We start from the raw sequence: 21570 nt of genomic DNA on the forward strand, positions 1-21570 counted from the left end.
TCTGTATTTATAGCCCTGGTCTGAAATGATTTGTGAATGGCCTGTTTCCTCCAGCAGAGTATGGGCTCCGTATGGCAGGGACTGTGTTATAATCATCTCAGTGTTCCTGGCACTGTGCATGGAAAACAGTACCTTCTCAACTGACAAACCTTCTGAACAAAGATATAATTCACACAGACAATCACTTTGGCAAGTACAGTCATAAGCAGCATAACTATGTTTGGTCAACAACAGACTGCAGATACGATGATGGTCCCATAAAATTATAATATTGTATTTTTACTGACCTTTTCTATGTTTAGATATACAAATACCACTGTGTTACTGCTGCCTGTGGCATTCAGCACAGTAACATGCTGTACGTGCTGTACAGTTATACAGTAACATGCTGTACAGTTATACAGTAACATGCTGTACAGTTATACAGTAACATGCTGTGCGTGCTGTACAGTTATACAGTAACATGCTGTACGTGCTGTACAGTTATACAGTAACATGCTGTACGTGCTGTACAGTTATACAGTAACATGCTGTGCATGCTGTACAGTTATACAGTAACATGCTGTACGTGCTGTACAGTTATACAGTAACATGCTGTACATGCTGTACAGTTATACAGTAACATGCTGTGCATGCTGTACAGTTATACAGTAACATGCTGTGCATGCTGTACAGTTATACAGTAACATGCTGTGCGTGCTGTACAGTTATACAGTAACATGCTGTACGTGCTGTACAGTTATACAGTAACATGCTGTACGTGCTGTACAGTTATACAGTAACATGCTGTGCGTGCTGTACAGTTATACAGTAACATGCTGTGCGTGCTGTACAGTTATACAGTAACATGCTGTGCGTGCTGTACAGTTATACAGTAACATGCTGTGCGTGCTGTACAGTTATACAGTAACATGCTGTACGTGCTGTACAGTTATACAGTAACATGCTGTACGTGCTGTACAGTTATACAGTAACATGCTGTGCATGCTGTACAGTTATACAGTAACATGCTGTACAGGGTTGTAGCCTAGAAGCAACATACTATACCATATAGCCTAGGTGTGTAGTAGGCTATACCATGTAGATTTGTGTAACTATACTCTATGATGTTCCCACAACAAAACCACGTAATGACACATTCTCAGAACACATCCCTGTTATTCTCCTCACCATATAATTCTGATGAGTATTAATACTAGAATTAAATTAAAATTTTGCTCTTTGCCCCTTTTTTTCCAATAGCAGTCAGGCAAGTACTAAATGAAAATGCAAACTTCAGGTCAACTTTTGAAAATGACTGTTTTCAAGTCTACTTGCCACCCTATTTGCTTCAATCCTACACAAAAAAATGTGACATAAAACAAGTAACATTAAATAGGCCAATGTAGCTATTAATTTTTTCTTTTTTTTTTCTTTGAGACAGGGTCTTGTTCTGTTGCCCAGGCTGGAATGCAGTGGTGACATCATAGCTCACTGTGGCCTCAAACTCTTGGCTCAAGAAATCCATCCACCTCAGATTCCCAACAAGCTGGGACTACAAGCACATGCCATCCTGTCCAGCTAATTTTTTTTTTAATTTGCTGTAGAGACAGGGTCTTGCCCAGGCTAGTCTTGAATTCCCTGGGCTCAAGTGATCCTCCCACTTTGGCCTCTCGAAGTGCTAGGATTACAGGCATGAGCCACCATACCCGGCCTTCAAATTCTTTTTTTAAAAACAAATTGTATTGTGTATATTTAAGCTATACAACACAATGCTGTGGGATACATATATAGTAAAATGGGCACTATGGTGAAGCAAATTAACATATCCACCATCTCACATAATAACCCAAACCTATTAAAATTCTGAAGGCTAATGGTCATCTTTTGATGTTAAAGAAAGAATATTGTTATTCTTCAGAGTAACTATTCTGAGTTCAGTTCTGATAGACTAGAAAAAGTACTTTGGCCAGACACGGTGGCTCACGCCTGTAATCCCAGCACTTTGGGAGGCCGAGGTGGGTGGACCACCTAAGGTCAGGAGATCAAGACCAGTCTGGCCAACATGGTGAAACCCTGTCTCTACTAAAAATACAAAAATTAGCTGGGCGTGGTGGCGGGTGCCTGTAATCCCAGCTACTCGGGAGGCCGAGGCACGAGAATCACTTGAACCTGGAAGGCGGAGGTTGCAGTGAGCCGAGATCACTATCGCACTCCAGCCTGGGTAACAGAGTGAGACTCTGTCTCAAAAAAAAAAAAAAAAAAGTCCTTTGGCATCTAGTATGAAGTTTTAAGCAATTTGACAGCAGGACTTTTTATTAGACTTGAGGGAAACATTTTTTCTGGACATGAATCCTTATTTACAGCATATTTTTTCATGAAATGAGTGTACGGAAAAATATTTATATTTTATAAATCATAAGGACATTGCAGATACTCAAATATTTACGATTTGTTAGCCAGGTATTACCTCCTAAATAGGTAGGTACACAAAGTACCTAAAAGTACAACCTACTGATTCATTAATTATTTCACTAGTTCATGGTCACCATCAATTGCTAAGAAAATTATTTTACTTTCATTAAATCACAAATATTTCAAAATGAGACACCATAACCTTCTGCCAAGAGCCCTTCCGCTAGCAGTTTTGTGTCCCTGATCACTCAAAGGCTCACCTGACAGGTCCAACTCTTTAGTGGAAGACAAGTTAGCCAGACTCCAGCTGTCACTGCGGGCTGCCAGGACAAACTTGTGAGCACTGATGTGCCTGTCCCCAACCTTTATCTTCAGATCGCTGATGAAGAAAAAGATCCACATATATTAGAAAAATGTCATCGTAACTAGGTATAGCTAGGATTCATAGCTGATAAACACATGAGTATTCATCAACATACATCTGCAAAAGAAAAAATTACAGCGAAGAATTAGTTCTATATGCTAGCACTGAATTCTGATGAGTCATCTTTATAGTATGTTGCTAGAAATGTTTTCTATTGATAAATTCTGGCTTTAATTCACATGGCATGCTCTGCTTTCAAATACATCTTCTCATGAGATTCTTCTGGTGGTGAACCTACAAGTTAAGTAGGATGATCAATATTCACATAAGAAGTAGAGGATATTTTCTATAGACTAAAACAAGCTAAACCATCAGGGAGAGAAAGACAGAAAGGTTAAAGATGGTGATGACAACTCTGAGACTACAGCGCTACTATGCTCCACAGTGATGCTCAAGCAAGGTTAAACAGAAAAACCGTGAACAAACTAACAAGCAGTCATGAACATGAAACCCAGTATCTGGGCTCCTGTTCTCACTAGAAACATTCAGACCTAATACTGACCATTTTTTACTCAACTACTTATAAAAAATGGGGTGAGGAAAAAGCTTTCTTTTCAAAACATGTTTCCATAATTATGACATGCCATTATATGAAAAGACCTTCCTGAATAGATATTTATGTTTAACTCTGAAATGTCAAATACTACTAGAGGAGAGCATCTGGGCAGTTAACAAAAACGTCAAGATGACCCACTAGGCTGACACGAACACATGCCGTATGGCTCTGCTGGCAGGAATCCAAAGTCACTGTCATCATCCTGCTTGTAGTTATATGTTTTATTTTCATATTCAACTTTAAAATTATTTACTAGGTTGGAAAGTCTTTAGAAACTAAATACACAAAAACCACTATATGGAAAAAAAGAAAAAGAAAAAAAAATACCATTATATGAATTGACCCATCCACTTAAAAGGAAACCCAAGCCAGGCGTGGGGGCTCACACCTGAAATCTCAGCACTTTGGGAGGCCAAGGTGGGCAGATCACGAGGTTAGGAGATTGAGACCATCCTGGCTAACATAGTGAAACCCCGTCTCTACTAAAAATACAAAAATTAGCCAAGCATGGTAGCAGGCACCTGTAATCCCAGTTGGTCAGGAGGCTGAGGCAGGAGAATCGCTTGAACCCAGGAGGCAGAGGTTGCAGTGAGCCGAGATCGCGCCACTGCACTCTAGCCTGGGCGACAGAGCAAGACTCTGTCTCAAAAAAAAAAAAGAGGAAACCCAAACAGAATATTGTTTGTATATAATGCTTGACAGAGACACACTCTACGCTACAAGAGTATTGTCTAGAATACACTTAATCATCATTTTAAAGTATCAGCAATTCTAGTTCTATCAAAGACCAAGCTATAACTGATATTAGATCACAAGATTAAGAGTATTTATTATTTCAAATTATTACAAACTGCTGTTAACACAGTAGAACATTATTAATGGTCAAAGAAGAAACAGAATACTCTACGCAAAACAGAACATCAAACTGTATCAGCACAACCTGTGACAAAGTGTAAAAAATTTAATGAAAACAAGAAGCTACCTAAAAAGCACAAATAATTTTTAAACTCTAAATATATTTATAAAGTATTACATCCTAATAACTTAAATAGATTTTCAGTCTGTACTGTTTCAACCACGAGTATAACTTTTAGCCACAAAATTACAAAAATGAATGTTTCTAGAAAATCCCTACCACATTCATGAATGTCAGGTCAAAATTATATCTTTTGTAATCTGATATAACAAAGGGAAATAAAGATAAGGATTTCATCAATAATTTCCAATAATAATTTTTTAAAACACAAATGAAAACCGGAAAATGAGACAAGTCCAGTCCATAAAGATTCTATGTTGAAACAATTAAGGACCTAGTAATTTTTTTTAAAAAACTTGATTCCACTCAATTAAAGAGTATTTCCTTTTTAAAACATGGAAACCAGAATGTTGTAACTGGAGAGGAGATGAATAGTTTCTTGTTAGTTTCTCAAACACTTCAATAGGGAAAAACTATAGGTTTGTTTGGTAAAAGAATGAGTACAGTAAATAACTACATATAGCCATCATTTTTAACTACCTTATGGGACAAAACTGTTCTCCTGAACTTGAAATGTAGGCCAGGCACAGTGGCACACACCTGTAATCCCAGCACTTTGGGAGGCCAGGATTAGAAGTTTGAGACCAGCCTGGGCAACAGAGTGAGACTCTGTCTCTTATTTATAAAAAAAAAAAAAAAAAAAAAAAAAAAAAGGCTACCAGTTTCTTCCACATTTCTCAACTTAAAAAATTTTAAAACCTATACATCAGTCATTCCGGCTACTAAGATGTACATAAAAATACTATTTAAATTTTTCAACAAAATGCATGTTATGGGATAAAGGTATTTTTTCCCCTACGTTGGTAAAAGATGTCTGCTTTAGAAATTGATTCCTCAGTTTCAGTTACCACATCTTAGTCCCCTAAGTCCACAGCTTAGTCCCCTATGAAGACTCCATTCCCTATCTGATATTCAACTGTAGATAACATAGAGTTTCAACCTTCTTTAGATAAAGAGCAGGCTTTTTTTTTTTTTTTTTGAGACGGAGTTCACTCTTGTTGCCCAGGCTAGAGTACAGTGGCACAATCCAGGCTCACCACAACCTCCACCTCCCAGGTTCAAGCGATTCTCCTGCCTCGGCCTCCTGAGTAGCTGGGATTACAGGTGCGCGCCACCATGCTCCGCTTATTTTTGTATTTTTAGTAGAGACAGGGTTTCACCATGTTGGTCAGGCTGGTCTCGAACTCCTGATCCGCCCAACTCAACCTCTCAAAAAGTGCTGGGATTACAGCTGTGAGCCACCACACCCAGCCTTGTTTTTTTTTTTTAGACAGGGTCTCACTCCATCCCCCAGGCTGGAGTGCAGTGGCACGATCTCAGCTCACTGCAACCTCTGCCTTCCGGGTTCAAGCAATTCTGCCTCAGCCTCCGGAGTGGCTGGGAATACAGGCATGTGCCACTCAGCCCAGCTAATTTTTGTAATTTTAGTAGAGACAGGGTTTCGCCATTTGGCCAGGCTGGTCTCAAACTCCTGGCCTCGAGCAATCCGCCTGCCTCAGCCTCCCAAGTGCTGGGATGACAGGAGTGAACCACCACGCCCGGCCTAGGGCAGGTTTTAGAAGCTGAAGGGAGACTTGTTGGGAGTCCTAAGATCATACCATAACCAGCTAAAAAGTGACAGGAAGAAAACTGCCCAGTCTCATTCCCATTGTCTCCTAGAAGGACTCCAACACAACGAATGCAAAATAAAATTACTAATCAATTGATAAGCAATTGAGAAACTAAACGATGGGAGTTCTAATGGGAAAGAGCCTCGAAGAGTAGGAGAGATGTGTCTGTAACAGAAAAACATGAGGCTTCCCTGGGCCAGTAAGAAACAAAGTTTCCACTTGTTCATGGAAGAAGAGGAAAAAAAAGAGGATGGATTACATTTTACAAGAAGCTACATCTATTCAATTTATGGAACTATCCTTTACTCAGAATATATACTTCCTTTTTCATGTAATAGATTATTCTTTTATTTAGAAAGGGCTAAGTTGATAGCAGTTTTGAATCCTGAGTTATTTTATTGTTACTTGCATCCTCGAAATTTTGATTTTCTTTTTTTTAAGACAGTCTCACTCAATCACCCAGGCTGGAGTGCAGTGGCACAATCTCGGCTCACTGCAACCTCCACCTCCCAGGTTGAAGCAATTCTTCTGCCTCAGCCTCCCGAGTAGCTGGGATTACAGGCGTGTGCCACCACATGTGGCTAATTTTTGTATTTTTAGTACAGACGGGGTTTCATGTTGGTCAGTCTGGTCTCAAACTCCTGACCTCAGGTGATCCACTTGCCTTGGCCTCCCAAAGTGCTGGGATTACAGGTGTGAGCGATCTATTTAAAATGTCATAATTATTTGAAAATTTTACTGAGTCTTATGTAGACTGAGCTTGTATCTCCCTAGTGGCTCAAGTCCTTCCTTCTTATGTATATTCACATCTGTGTTTCTTTGCCATATCCAGCATCCCAGTTCAGTCTTTCATCATCGCTGTCCTGGACTATACGCAACATCACAGGTGCTCACCCTGCTCTTTTCTATTTACAATTCCACCTAGATGACATTAGCATGCCTTTTTTTTTTTTTTTTTTTTTTTTTTTTTTTGAGACAGGGTCTTGCTCTGTTGCCCAGGCTGCCGTGCAGTGGCGCAATCTTGGCTCACTGCAACCTCCGCCTATCGAGTTCAAGCAATTCTCCTGCCTCAGCTTCCCGAGTAGCTGGGATTACAGGCGCCCACCACCACACCCAGCTAATTTTTTTTTATTTTTAGTAGAAACGGGGTTTCACCGTGTTAGCCAGGCTGGTCTTAAACTCCTGACCTCAGGTGACCCGCCCGCCTTGGCCTCCTAAGTGCTGGGATTACAGGCGTGAGCCACCGTGCCTGGCCAACATTAGCATGTTAATCTTTATTTATCTATTTATTTATTTATTTATTTATTTATTTATTTTTTAAGAAAGGGTCTCTCTCTGTCTCCCAGGCTGGAGTGCAGTGGCACAATCTCAGCTCACTGCAACCTCCACCTCCCAGATTCAAGCAATTCTCCTGCCTCAGCTTCCCAAGGAGCTGGGATTACAGGCACCCACAACCACACCCAGCTAATTTTTGTAGTTTTAGTAGAGACGGGGTGCTACCGTGTTGGTCAGGCTGGTTTCAAACTCCTGACCTCAGGTGATCCACCTGCCTTGGCCTCCCAAATTGCTGGGATTACAGGCATGCGCCACTGCGCCTAGCCACATATTAATCTTCCTAAAACACCACCCTGATTATGACAGTCCCCAAACTGGAAAACACACAGCTCTACTTCCTAGAAGACCAAGTCCAAACACCTCACCTGAGCATCCTAATGCAATCTACCCAGTTTTCCCACCTCTCACTGCTCCTCTACATGGGCAAGTACCCTAAACTGCCCCCCTCTCTGTCATCTAAATCCTCTGTATTTCCTCATCTTTGAGGCTTTTCTGAGTTACTGCCCTTACTTGTAATACCACTGTCTTTACCTATTAAACCCTATCCAGCCTTTAACATCTACCTCAAAACTCACTTAATAACAAAAGCTAACATCCTATTGCTGCTATAACCAGTGAAAACAATTTTTTTAAGTTTTAAAAAGAAAAACGACAGCTAACAACTGAGTGCTTACTATGTGCTATGCAGTGTTCCAAGTGCTTAACATGCATTTATTGATTTGATCCTCACAATAGCCCGAAGGTAAGTAGCAGCAGTAACTTCATTTGATAGATCAGGAACCTGATGTATGTCATATAGACTGAAGTTGCATAGCTAATAAGTGTAATAAGTGGCCAGCTGAGCTTCTTTTTTTTTTTGAGATGGAGTCTCACTCTATTGCCCAGGCTGGAGTGCAGTGGCACAATCTCGGCTTACTGCAAGCTCCGTCTCCTGGGTTTACGCCATTCTCCTGCCTCAGCCTCCCGAGTAGCTGGGACTACAGGTGCCCACCACCATGCGCGGCTAATTTTTTATATTTTTTGTAGAGACGGGGTTTCACCGTGTTAGCCAGGATGATCTCCTGACCTCGTGATCCGCCCGCCTCGGCCTCCCAAAGTGCTGGGATTATAGGCATGAGCCACCGTGCCCAGCCCTGAGCTTCTAACAGAAGCTGTATGGCTCCAGAGTTCAACCTCAACCATCATGATGCACTCTCCAACTAGTTCCAAGACTGTTTTGCTTTGATCATCTCAAGAGAAACGGACCTTTGCCCTCTGAATTCCTAGACACGTTAAGTCAATTCCTGCTTGATTAGCAATGCTATCACCATGACTCCCACACCCTTTGCTGAAGATAAGGAAGATAAGCAGTGAACGAGACACAAAGATCTTGCCTCAGGCCTGGCATGGTGGCTCACGCCTGTAATCCCAGCACTCTGGGAGGCAGGCGGACCATGAAGTCAGGAGATCGAGACCATCCTGGCTAACATGTTGAAACCCCATCTCTACTAAAAATATAAAAAATTAGCCGGCCACAGTGGTGGGCGCCTGTAGTCCCAGCTACTCGGGAGGCTGAGGCAAGAGAATCCCTTGAACCTGGGAAGCAGAGGCTGCAATGAGCCGAGATCTCGCCACTGCACTCCAGCCTGGGCAACACAGCAGGACTCCATCTCAAAAAAAAAAAAAAAAAAAACTTGCCTCAAGGAGCTTCTATTCTAGGGAATAGATTTGCTAATATTCTCATTAGAGAGAAATAAATTTTGGAAGAAGGTGAATGAGAAAAGCTGTAGTGTGGCCCAGGAATAAAGCCAAAGGGCCTTCTGTGTCCAGGAGCTCTCCCACCTGTATTGCTCCTGCTCGTAGAGGTCTGCCACGATGGCCAGCAGACGGCTGATGAAGGACTCGCTGCTGCTTTCCTTTTTCGCCTGCGCAGCCAAGAGAGTGCAGCGCTTCTCTGTCTCTGCCAGTTTCTTCTGCAGCTTGACATACTCTTGTCGTAGAAGCATCAAGTGCTTCTCCAACTTGGCCACCTCCTCTGCAAGGAAAACAAAGAATCAAGTTTACCGTGGCTGGTGGAAAGCAGGCGGCATTCACTAGTCCCTCATCCCACAGATGGGAAAGCTCCCAAAGTGACTGGCCACTTGACAGTTCTACTATTTCTTAGTGATAGTCCTACAGGATCAAGAATGGCTTTGATGGCTGGGTACAGTGGCTCACACCTGTAATCCCAAAACTTTGGGAGGCCAAATCAGGGGGAATCACTTGAGCCCAGGAGTTTGAGACCAGCCTGGGCAACATACTGTCTCCACGTTTTTAAATATTCATTAAAAAGAAAAAAAAAAGAATGGCTTTGTTTCAGGGTGCTGGTCACTGAACCAGGGAGACCATCATGGTTACAGGGATTTCTCCTCTCAGAAGCTCAATATTATATAGTATATGACAATGAAGAGATGTACCTAAAGATGCTGACAGGCACTTGCCCTGCAAATCCTTTACCACAAAGCCAGGAATTCTCCAGGAGAAAAGGCTACCAAAATCACCTAGATTTTTTGAAACCACTAACAGTAATAACAATTTCCTAATTTTCACATGTACTTCTACAAGCTTTACATAAATTCCCTCATTTAATCTCTCTTTTTTTTTTTTTTTTGAGACGGAGTCTTGCTCTGTCATGAGGCTGGAGTGCAGTGGTGCGATCTGGGCTCACTGCAACCTCCGCCTCCTGGGTTCAAGCGATTCTCCTGCCTCAGCCTCCTGAGTAGCTGGGATTACAGGCACATGCCACCATGCCCGGCTCATTTTTTGCATTTTTAGTAGAGATGGGGTTTCACCATGTTGGCCAGGATGGTCTCAAACTCCAGACCTTGTGATCCACCCACCTCGGCCTCCCAAAGTGTTGGGAGTACAGGCGTGAGCTACCGCGCCCAGCCTCTTTTTTTTTTTAAAGAGATGAAGGTCTCACTATGTTGCCCAGGCTAGACTCAAACTCCTGGACTCAACTGTTCCCCCTGCCTCAGCCTCCCACAGGTGGGACCACAGGCACATCCCACTGTGCCCAGCTTCATGTCATCTTCATGATAAGCCTATGAGGTAGGTACTCTGTATACCAGCCCCATTTTATAGAGGAGGACACTGGGGCACAGAGAGGTTACAGATTTCCCCTGGGTTGCAAGGCTGGTGAGCGGACGGGCTGGGATCTGAGCCCAACATTCTTATTCCAGTGCCTGTAATCATATTAACTACGCTCCCCAACCCTGGCACCTATCCTCCTTCAGGTGAGGATCAGGGCAGTCAATAATGGTTCAGATGGAGGCACGCCATCTTCCACAGGTGCGTTGGGGCAGGTTAAAAGGTTGAGAACCACTGTATTTGATTAATTAAATTCAACAAGCATTTATCAAGTGTCCACCAGGTGCTGGACGCTGCACGATGGTAAGCGCACTCTGACATACCTGTCCTCGGAGCCCTGAGTTACTGAGAAAAACAAAGATAAACAATTTTTTTTTTTTTTTTTTTTTTTGACAGAGTCTCACTCTGTCGCCTGGGCTAGAGTGCAGTGGCGCAATCTTGGCTCACTGCAACCTCCGTCTCCCGGGTTCAAGCGATTCTCCTGCTTCAACCTCCCAAGCAGCTGGGATGACAGGTGGGTACCACCACGCCCGGCTAATTTTTGTATTTTTAGTAGAGACAGGGTTTTGCCATGTTGGCCAGGCTGGTCTCAGACTCCTGGCCTCAAGTGATCCACCCACCTTGGCCTCCCAAAGTGCTGGCCTTGTAGGCATGAGCTACCATGCCCAGCCATAAGTCAAATAACTTTTGTTATAATTTATAATTAAAATAATTACAACAGTCAAATGCAAAACTACAACTCTACGTTAGAGAGCTAGAAGGTAAAAACAGCTATGAGAGCCTATAAAGCAAGTTAATCGAAAAGGTCGGGAAAGGCTTCCCTGAGGAAGCCGCCATGAAACTTCGCCTGAGCTCTGGAGTCTTGAGAAGGGGTGAGATAGGGGATTTACGCAACCACGCAAATTGGCAGCTTTATCAATCAAGGTCTCCATGGCTCCACAGTGCTGCTACAACCATCCTCCGGGCCTTGGTCTCTTCACCCCTCCCTCTTCCACATCACAGACATTCCAAATCTTGACACTGCCCTCAAGCCCATCTCCCATCCAACCTGCCTCATTCCATGCCAACACCCTGAGAAAACTGAGCTACTGCCAATAACTCCCACCGTCCCAGCAATGATTCCCATCTCCCCTTTGCTTCCTCAGAAAGGGTATCTCCTTCCTACCCAAGTTTAATCCCCCTATGTGCTCCCTAAATCTCATCACTCTCCTGGATCCTCAGGACCTTTGCTTTATCATCAACCACCCCATCTCCGAACTCCAGTCTCTCTTTCAACTGGTGGTTCTAGTCAGCATATGAGCCAGTTTAAGTCTCTTATCTATTAAAGCATCCCACTTCCACATCACATCTGAAATCCTCAGCCTGCCATCTCTAGCTACCATACACCACTGTCTCACCTGCCATTCCCTCTTCTGTCCCCACCATCCCCTTGAAACTCCTCTCACCCATGACCTTCTAATTGCCAAGTCCAATGGACTCCTGCCAGTGGTTCTCCTCCTAGACCTCTGACACCACATCACACTGTTGTCCATCCCTTCTCTTACTTCAGCAACCACAATACCATCCTCTGATTCTGGTTCTCTGTCTCTTTCACATGCTTCCCTGCATCCTTTCCCAATCTTTTCTTTTTCTTTTTAAAGAAACAGGGTCTCTGTCACTCAGCCTGGAGCGCAGTGGCACAATCCTAGCTCATCACAGCCTCAAACTCCTGAACTCAAACTCCTGAAACTCCTGAACTCCTGAACTCAAGTGATCTTCTCACCTTAGCCTCCAAAGTAGCTAGGACTACACGTGCTTGCCACCATGCCTGGCTAAATTTTAAATTTTTTGTAGAGATGGGGTATCACTATGTTGCCAGGCCTGGTCCCAAACTCCTGGGCTCAAGTGATCCTCCTGACTCAGCCTCCCTAGTACCTGGGACCACAAGTGTGTGCCATCACACCTGGCTATAAATTTTTAAGTTTTTTGTACAGATGGGCCTTGCTATGCTGCCAGGGCTATGTTGCCTTGCACTCCCAGGCTCAAGCGACCCACCTGCCTCCAGGACCAGAGATGTGCATACTTTGGAGGCTGAGGCAGGAGGATCCCCTTGAGCCTAGGAGGTTCAGGCTGCAAAGAGCCGAAATTGTGCCACTGTACTCCAGCCTGGACAACAGAGCAAGACCCTGTCTCAAAAAAAAAAAAAACCAACCAGCCAGGTCTGGTGGCTCATGCCCGTAATCCCAGCACTTTGGGAGGCTGAGGCGGGCAGATCATGAGGTCAGGAGTTCAACATCAGTCTGGCCAATATGGTGAAACCCCATCTCTACTAAAAATACAAAAATTATCTGGGTGTGGTGGCACGCAACTGTAGTCCCAGCCACTTGGGAGGCTGAGGCAGAAGAATCGCTGGAACCCAGGAGGTGAAGGTTGCAGTGAGCCGAGATCGTGCCCCTGCACTCCAGCCTGGGTGACAGAGGACAGTCCGTCTCAAAAAACAAACAACAACAACAACAACAAAAAAACAACCAAATAAAGAAAAAAAGTTATGAGAAATAGAGAAGACAGGCAATTAAGCCAACGCAGTAAACCCTGAGAGCACTCTGATAGCGGATACAAATGGAGTGTGGCGGGAGACCTCCTGGTTTAAGCTAGTGTAAAGAATATGTTTCAGAAAAGTAGTATCTTACTTCAAAGATTTAAATAAAGCCTGTATTTGTTTGTAGCATACTGGACCCAGAAAATGCAAGAGAAGGTTTCGATCTTTTATTTCCTTGGTCAGATTCTCCTTTTAAGCTTGTATCAATCAACAGATTTGTCAAACAGACAAAGTACATAAACGCAGTATGAGAAATACAAATAATTATGAGCCCAAGCCTCGCCCTCTCCTCCAAGAGTTCACTGACAATAATATCAGCCACTCACCAGATGCTATGCAAGTCAACTGAAAAGGATGGCTATAGTATATACCACATCTCGCTAGTTCAACCTGGTGGCTACAAAATTATATCCCACTTGCCAAGAGACAGCCCCCAAGTTTCCACAGGGGTAACCTTTTCTTCCATAAGCAACCTGAACCCTCTAACCTTGGTTTCAATGACACCATATTCTAGCCAACCTAAATCTTTTGCTCCTCAAGAACTCCAACCCAGCATGACTATAGCTGGCTGGGGAATTTCCATTTCCATTTCACTTAAACGGTCGATCTGCAAATATTTATGCACTAAGCATTTTGGCAGATTAGGAGGTGCCTCTTTTAAGAGTTAAAAGGGCAATCTAGGCTGGGTGTGGTGGTTCACACCTGTAATCCCAGCACTTTGTGGGGCCCAGGCAGGAGGATCTCTAAAGCCTATGAGTTTGAGACCAGCCTGGGCAACATGGTGAAACCCCGTCTCTACAAAAAAATACAAAAATGAGCCAGGGGTGGTGGTGGGCACCTGTAGTCCCAGCTACTCAGGAGGCTGAGGCAGAAGGATTGCTTGAGCCTGGTGGGAGGTAGAGGTTGTGGTGAGCTGAGATCGCACCACTGCACTCCAGCCTGGGCGACAGAGAGAGACCCTGTCTTTAAAAAAAAAAAAAAGAGAGAGAGAAAAAGAAAAAGAAAAAAAAAATGACTGGAAAGTTGCTGATTCCTCTGTCTAAGCCTTCAAATGGAGGAGATCCTGAAAGCTCTGTTTCAGCCATCTTCCCCCTCTCTGCTCTCTAGGAAACCATACACATTTCCTTAAATATCAGTTATACACATAAATTCCAAAATCTACAGCAACAGCCCTAGTCTCTCTACAGAATTCCTGATTCAAATATGTAGCAGCTGCCTGGACAATGACACAAGATATAAACTACCAAGGTAATGAGCAGAGAAGAAGCAAGATAAAAGCAGGGCTTTAGCATGATTTGGGGCTCTTAGTCACAAAATTACAGATGCTCCCCACCCGGCAGCTTTTGTCGGGGGAACCCAAAGGATCACAAATGCACTCAGGCAGCTTATGAGCACTTACCAGCGCTACTTCAATTGCCATACCATTTCACAGTATAATGGACGAGTGCTTATGGCTGAGACATTACCAGCCCGTGGGGAATACTGTCTGCTTACAAACAGCAATGCAAATGTGTCCTTGAAGTGTCACCAAGCTGTACAGTTCTTACAAGAAAAAGTACAACATTATTCTGAGCAATAATGGAGAGAGAATTTACAGTGTGCAGGTTCTAGGGCTAGACTGACTGGGATCAAACCCAGCCCCACTACTGCCTAGTTTTGATACACCTTAGGCAAGTGACCCATTCTCTTCACCTGTAAGGATGTTGTAAACACTGAAGGTACTAATACATGTAATAACCTTAGAATACAACCTGCTCTGCAGTAGGTGGCCAAAAGATATTAGCTATTATTACAATTCTTAGAAAGGCAACCCGGGGTAGTCAGTCCTGTGTTGCAAGATTCTCCCTGCACACTGATAGCCCAGAGCACGCATTCCAGAGCCTCACTGACTGGGTTTGACCCCAGCTTACCCATTTACTAGCTGTGTGACCTTGGGCAAGTGACTTACTCCTCTCTGTGCTTCAGTCTTCTCACATGGAAAATGAGACTAATGATATTATCTTAGAGCAGGTGTCCCCAGCCTCCAGGCCGTGGACGGGTACTAGTTTTGGCATGTTAGGAACTAGGTCACACCCAGCAGGAGGTGAGCTGCGGGCAAGTCAGCATGGCCACCTGAGCTCCGCCTCCTGTCAGATCAGCAGCAGCATTAGATTCTCACAGGAATGTGAACCCTACTGTGAACCGCGCATGCGAGGGATCTAGGTTGCGCGTTCCTTAGGAGACTCCAATGCCTGATGATCTGAGGTGGAATAGTTTCATCCTGAAACTACTCCCTTCCCTACCCCATCTACGGAAAAATTGTCTTCCACAAAACCAGTCTCTGGTGCCAAAAAGATTGGGGACCACTGTCTTAGAGAAGTATGTGTAAAGTCATTAGGATAGGTTAAATCACTCGGAACAGTGTCTGGTTTAGTAAGGTTTACCACTGCTGCTACTCCTCCGCCTACTTATTCTTCATCAAGTGGCCAGTTTTCAGCCGTGGTTTTTTCTTTGTCCCCTTCCAACTTTCATTTGAAAAGCAAGCCTAGAAATGTAATTAGCCGGGCATGGTGGCGCATGCCTGTAGTCCCAGAGATGATGCCACTGCATTCCAGCCTGGGTGACAGAGCGAGACTCTGTCTCAAAAAAGGAGAGGAGAGGAGAGCAAACCTAGAAATTTAAATAATAGATAAAACCTAGAGTTTCACCAAAAAAGCTACGCTAAGTATCAGTGAAGAATGCCAGGAACTTCCAATTTTCTCATGTTTCTTTCCAAATAACACCTACCTGTTCTCCATGAGTGCAGTCTATGATCAGACTTTCAGTAAGTATCCTTTCTCATAGTTCATCACTCTTGAGTTAACAAAACATGCTTAAGACAAAAAAACTTCATTCATTATGAATACCCTAAAATAAAGAGTGCAATGTCTATTGCAAAACAGTAGTTAATCAGCAAATTACCTCTTCAGAAGTTATATGGCACAGTCAGAAGAGAAACCAAGAATGATTTTTAGACCACTCTTCCTTCTAGGTCAGGAGTTGGCATACTTTCTGTAAAGGGCTAGGTAGCAAATATTTTAGGCTTTGGGAGCCATACAGTCTCTGTGGGTCTCTGTGGCACCATTCAACTCTGCCAGTTATAACGCAAAAGTACAAATTAATGAATGTGGCTGTTTCCCTAAAAATACTTTATTTATGAACACTGAAAATGGAATTTCATATAATTTTCACACCATGATACATTGTTTTGATTTTTCTTCAACAAGGTTAAAATATTTAAAATATAGTTAACATTTATAAGTTATTTTTATATGTTACATCTCTAACATATAAATAAATTCTCAGCTTAAGGACTGCACAAAAACAAGTCGACAGGTCTCAGGTCAGATTTGGCTGAGAGGCCATACAAGCCCTGTTCCCCTGCTGGTGATTTTAAATTAGGATGTTAAAATCACACCCAGAGCCAAACGAAAAGGGAAGAAAGCAGTTTATCTATCTGGAACGCCTAGAATTCTGTAACCTCTCACTTCTTACCAAACCCTAAGCCACAACAGCAGCCACTGCATCTTCAAGATATGCCTCTCTCCAAGCTTATCTCCTCACCCTCAGAAACAGGCGCACAGTAACGCCTCCTACCCCTAGACAAACATCTCTTCCACACAGTTATGCCCGTGACTGCCCAGTTTATCATACGCTTTGCCTTCTCCACCCATTTCTTAAGAGTCCTCCTTAGTCACTACTTCCTGCCTTACCTCCCTAACCTTCTGAAACTTGGCTTCAACCCACATCACTCTACTCAACAGTCACAATGATCAAATCACCCACTTTGATGACCTTTTCCTTATTCTTCAAGCTCCTCCACCTCTCTGTAGCCTCCAACTCTCAACCACCCCATTCTTACAACTCTTGTTTTGGCTTCCTAACTCTGTACTCTAGCTTTCTTCCTAGCCTTGTTACAGACCCTTCACCTGCTATTCTGACTCCCCACTTTCTCAAACGGCACAGCATTGCAAGGTGCAGACCTACATCTGAACCTCTTCTAAATTGTCTTCCTTGAACGTGGTTTCGTGCGTACCCATACTTTACTGTCACTGCTGTAAAAATGGACCCGAATCTCTTTTTCCTTCAACAGCTCCTGCTGAAAGAATGACTGACTGGTACTATAAACTCCACAAGTCCAAAATCAAACTTCATGTCTTCCTCAAATCAAAGTCTTCTTCCTACTTCATTTCATGTTATCAAAGCTCTAGGTTATCCATGTACAAGCTGTGATAATGCATTTATAATAGTATACCAAACATACAAAATATTTAGAGATAAATTTAACAAAATGTGCAACGCATGCACACTGAAACTATGAAACACTGCTGACAGAAATGAAAGGCAACCTAAATAAACAGAGAGTTATATACTGCGCTCATGGATTGGAAGGCTCAATAGCTCAATATTGTTAAGATGTCAGGTGTCTCCAAATTGGTCTATAGATCCAATACCTTCCCAATAAAAATCCCAGCAAACTGTGTTTGTAGAATTTGAAAGAATGATTCTAAATTTTTTTTTTCTTAGAAACAGGGTCTCCCTCTGTCACCCAGGCTGGGGTGCAGTGGCCTGATCATAACTCACTGCAGCCTCGAACTCCTGGGCTCAAACAACTAGAACTACAGGTTAGCACCACCACATCTGGCCAATTTTTTTGTAGAGACAGGGTCTCAGTATGGCGCCCAAGCTGGTCTTGAACTCCTGGCCTCAAGGGATCCTCCCACTTTGGTCTTTTAAACTGCTGCGATTACAGGCATGCACAGCCACAGGCAGCTGATTCTAAAATTTGGGTGGAAATGCAAAGTTCCTAGAATAGCCAAAAAAATTCTGGGCGGGAGAAAGAAAAAGGTTTAGCATTTACCTGACTCAAGGCTGCGTATAAAGCTACAGTAAATAGGACAGCATCATACTGGCATCAAGATAGATATCCAGAGCAATGGAAAATAACAGAATCCAGGAATAGACTTTGACATACACAAATGATCTGACAATGGTGTGAAGGCATTTCAATGAGGAAAGAGCAGTGGGACCAGAACAACTGGCGATCCATATGAAAATGCAAATCCCTATTCCTAGACACCACTACATATAAAAACTAACTCAAAATCACATATCTAAATGTAAGGGTTAAAACTGTAGCCTTCTAGAGGCAGATGAAGTCCCAGCTACTCAGGAGGCTGGGGAGGAAGGATCACTTGAACCCACGAGTTTGAGGCTATAAGGCACTATGATCACGTCTGTGAATAGCCACTAAACTCCAGCCTGGGAAACCCTGTCTTCCTGTCTCTTTAAAAACAAAAACAAAAAGAAACAACAATTTTTAAAAATGAGCTTCAAATCATTGACAGGTAAAATTTTTAAAAATTAAATAAAAATTAAAAAAAAAACAAAAACTACAGAACTTCCAGACTAAAACACAGAAAAAATCTTAGTGACCTCAGATTAAGCAAAGACAAACTGTTAAAAAAAAAATTACAGAAGAAAAATGGCTAAATTTGACTTTACCAAATTTTAAAAACTGTTCTTGAAAAGTCATAAAAAAATAAAAAGGCAAGCCACAGACTGGGAGAAAATATGTGCAAAACATCCAACAAAAAACTTGCAGACAAGGCTGGGCATGATGGCTCACACCTGTAATCCCAGCACTTTGGGAGGCCAAGGTGGATGGATCACTTGAGGTCAGGAGTTCAAGACCAGCCTGGCCAACATGGCAAAACCCCGTCTCTACAAAAACACAAAAATTAGCTGGGTGCAGTGGCGTGTGCCTCTAGTCCCAGCTACTAGGGAGGATGAGGCAGGGGAATCACTTGAATCCAGGAGACAGAGGTTGCAGTGAGCTGAGATCGTACCACTGCACTCCACCCTGGGCAACAGAATGAAACTCCGTCTTAAAAAAAAAAAAAAAAAAAAAGACTTGTATACAGATTATATTAAGAACTCTTACAACTCAATAAGACAACCCAATAAAAAAGGGCAAAAAAACTGGAGAGTTCACCAAACAAGATAAATGTATAGTAAATAAGCACATGAAAAGATGTGCATCATTAGTAATTAAGATGCAAATCGAAATCACAATGAAATACCACTACACACCCACTAGTATGGCTAAAATTAAAAAGTTATGGCAAAGATTTGGAGAACTAGGCCAAGCGCAGTGGTTCACACCTATAATCCCAAAAGTTTGGAAGGCTGAGGCGGGAGAACAGCTTGAAGCTAGGAGTTTGAGAACAGCTGGGCAACAGAGTGAGACCCCCGTCTCCACAAAAAAATTTTAAAAATTAGCCAAGTGTGGTGGTGTGTACCTGTAGTCCTAGCCACTTGAGAGGCTGAGATGGAAGGACTGCTTGAGCCCAGGAGTTCGAGGCTGCAGTAAGCTATGATCATACCACTGCACCCCAGCCTGGGTAACAAAACACAAACAAACAAAAAAATTGGAGAACTAGAAGCTAGAAGCCTGATACATTGCTAATGGAAATGCAAAATGGCATAACCATTCTGGAAAACAGTTTGATGGTTTCTTATAAAGCTAAACATACACTTGCCTTATGGCCAACAATTCCACTCCCAGTTATTTCCTCAAAATAAACACGAATTCTATTTAAATGTTCAAAGAAGCTTTATTATAACAACTGGAAACAACCGGAATGTCCAGCTGGTAAACAGACACAACTGTCACACATCCATATAATGGAAGAGCACTCAGCAATAAAACAGAAGGGACTGATACCAGACACATGAGGTACAGATGTATCTCAAAAGCAATATGCTACGTGAAAGGAGCCAGGCACAAAAGACTACATACTGTATGATCCCATATGAAGGTGTAGTTTCATAGTAGGCAAACTAGGATCACTTGAGGTCAGGAGTTCGAGACCAGCCTGGCCAACACGGTGAAACCCTGTCTGTACTAAAAATACAAAAATTAGCTGGACCAGGGTGGCACACACTTGTAATCCCAGCTACTTGGGAGGCTAAGACAGGAGAACCGCTTGAACCCGGGAGGCAGAGGTTGCAGTGAGCCGAGGTCAAGCCACTGCACTCCAGCCTGGGCAACAGAGCCAGACTCCATCTCAGAAAAACCAAACAACAATAACAACAACAAACCATACTAGGCAAACTATAGCAAGAGAAAGCAAATCAGTGATTGCCAGGAGGCAGGGGAATGGGACTGACTGCAAAGGAGTTCAAGGGAATTTTTTACGGTGATAGACATCTTCTAGCATGATTGTGCTGGTGGTTATATGACTGTATATATTTGTCAACTGACAGTTAAAATTGGTACATTTTATTGTTTGTCAATTACACCTCAATAAATCTAACAACAAACTCCTTCCTCTGGGATGTACCGTGACATCTTTCTATTCCTTGCTGATCACACCAACATTTCCTTGAGGCCTTAGCATCATTCCTGTTGCCCTTCTCATCCTTCTACCTCTCTATTCTATCCTACATACATCGTTATTAATCTTCCTAAAACACAGCTCACCTAACCAATCAATTTCAGCTGGTTCCCCACTGTCTACAAAAGTGCCAGTTTCCTAATGTGGCATTCTGATTCACTTAAGAAGTTTCTTGAGCCCAGAAACCATCTTATTCACTTCACTGGTAGTATCTTGAACCGTGTGGCACGCGTGGTCTTTGAGCATTCAGAAACTGCACACAGAGGAATTTCAGAAATCTTCTGACTTAATAAACTACACGACTTTACCTACCATGGTAGGCAGAAAAATGCCCCCACCCCCATAAGACACTAATATCCTAATCCCTGGAACCTGTGAATGTTACCTTATATGACAACAACAACAACAACAAAAAGTGTCTCTGCATTGACCAAAACATCATTATGCAGCACGTAACTGTTCATGTATCCTTGTAAGAGGGAGCAAAGGGCCGGCAGCAGTGGCTCACGCCTGTAATCCCAGCACTTTCAGAGGCCAAGGTGGGTGGATCACGAGGTCAGGAGATCGAGACCATCCTGGCTAACACGGTGAAACCCCATGTCTACTAAAAATACAAAAATTAGCCAGGTGTGGTGGCGGGCACCTGTAGTCCCAGCTACTCGGGAGGCTGAGGCAGGAGAATCGCCTGAATCCGGGAGGCGGAGGTTGCAATGAGCCAAGATCATACCACTGCACTCCAGCCTGGACCACAGAGTGAGACTCCATCTCAAAAAAAAAAAAAAAAAAAAAGAAGGCACAGAGGGAGTTTGACCCACTCAGAGTAGAAGGTCTTGTGAACACAGAACAGAGAGAAATTTGAAGATGCTGTCCTTGAAGACTGGAATGATGCAGCCAATAGCCAAGGAATGTCAGCAGCCTCTTGCAGGTGGAAGAATCAGGAAAAAGATTTTCTCCTAGAGCCTCCAGAGGGAATAGGGCCCTACTGAGACCTTGATTTGAGCCCAGTGATACTGATTTCAATCAGACTTCTGTCCTCCAGAATCATAAGAACACGTTTCTGTTGTTTTACGCCATCTAGCTTGTGGAAATCCGTTGCAGCAGCCACATGAAA

At 43.1% G+C, this 21570-nt stretch overlaps 1 protein-coding gene across 7 annotated transcripts in view; it reads right to left on the reverse strand.

The window, feature by feature from the left end:
- Positions 1–21570, reverse strand: part of ANKFY1 (ankyrin repeat and FYVE domain containing 1) — a 100350-nt gene that overhangs the window by 69423 nt on the left and 9357 nt on the right. For all 7 annotated transcript variants that reach the window (XM_063655755.1, XM_054459315.2, XM_054459314.2 and 4 more), the window contains exons 2-3: positions 9177–9369; positions 2655–2773 (exon numbers count right to left, since the gene is read on the reverse strand). In XM_063655755.1, coding sequence (XP_063511825.1) covers positions 2655–2773; positions 9177–9369 — 312 coding nt within the window. The remainder of the gene's footprint in view (positions 1–2654; positions 2774–9176; positions 9370–21570) is intronic.

The sequence above is a fragment of the Pongo pygmaeus genome, chromosome 19 (assembly GCF_028885625.2).
Source record: "Pongo pygmaeus isolate AG05252 chromosome 19, NHGRI_mPonPyg2-v2.0_pri, whole genome shotgun sequence".
NCBI classification, from domain to species: Eukaryota; Metazoa; Chordata; class Mammalia; order Primates; family Hominidae; genus Pongo; species Pongo pygmaeus.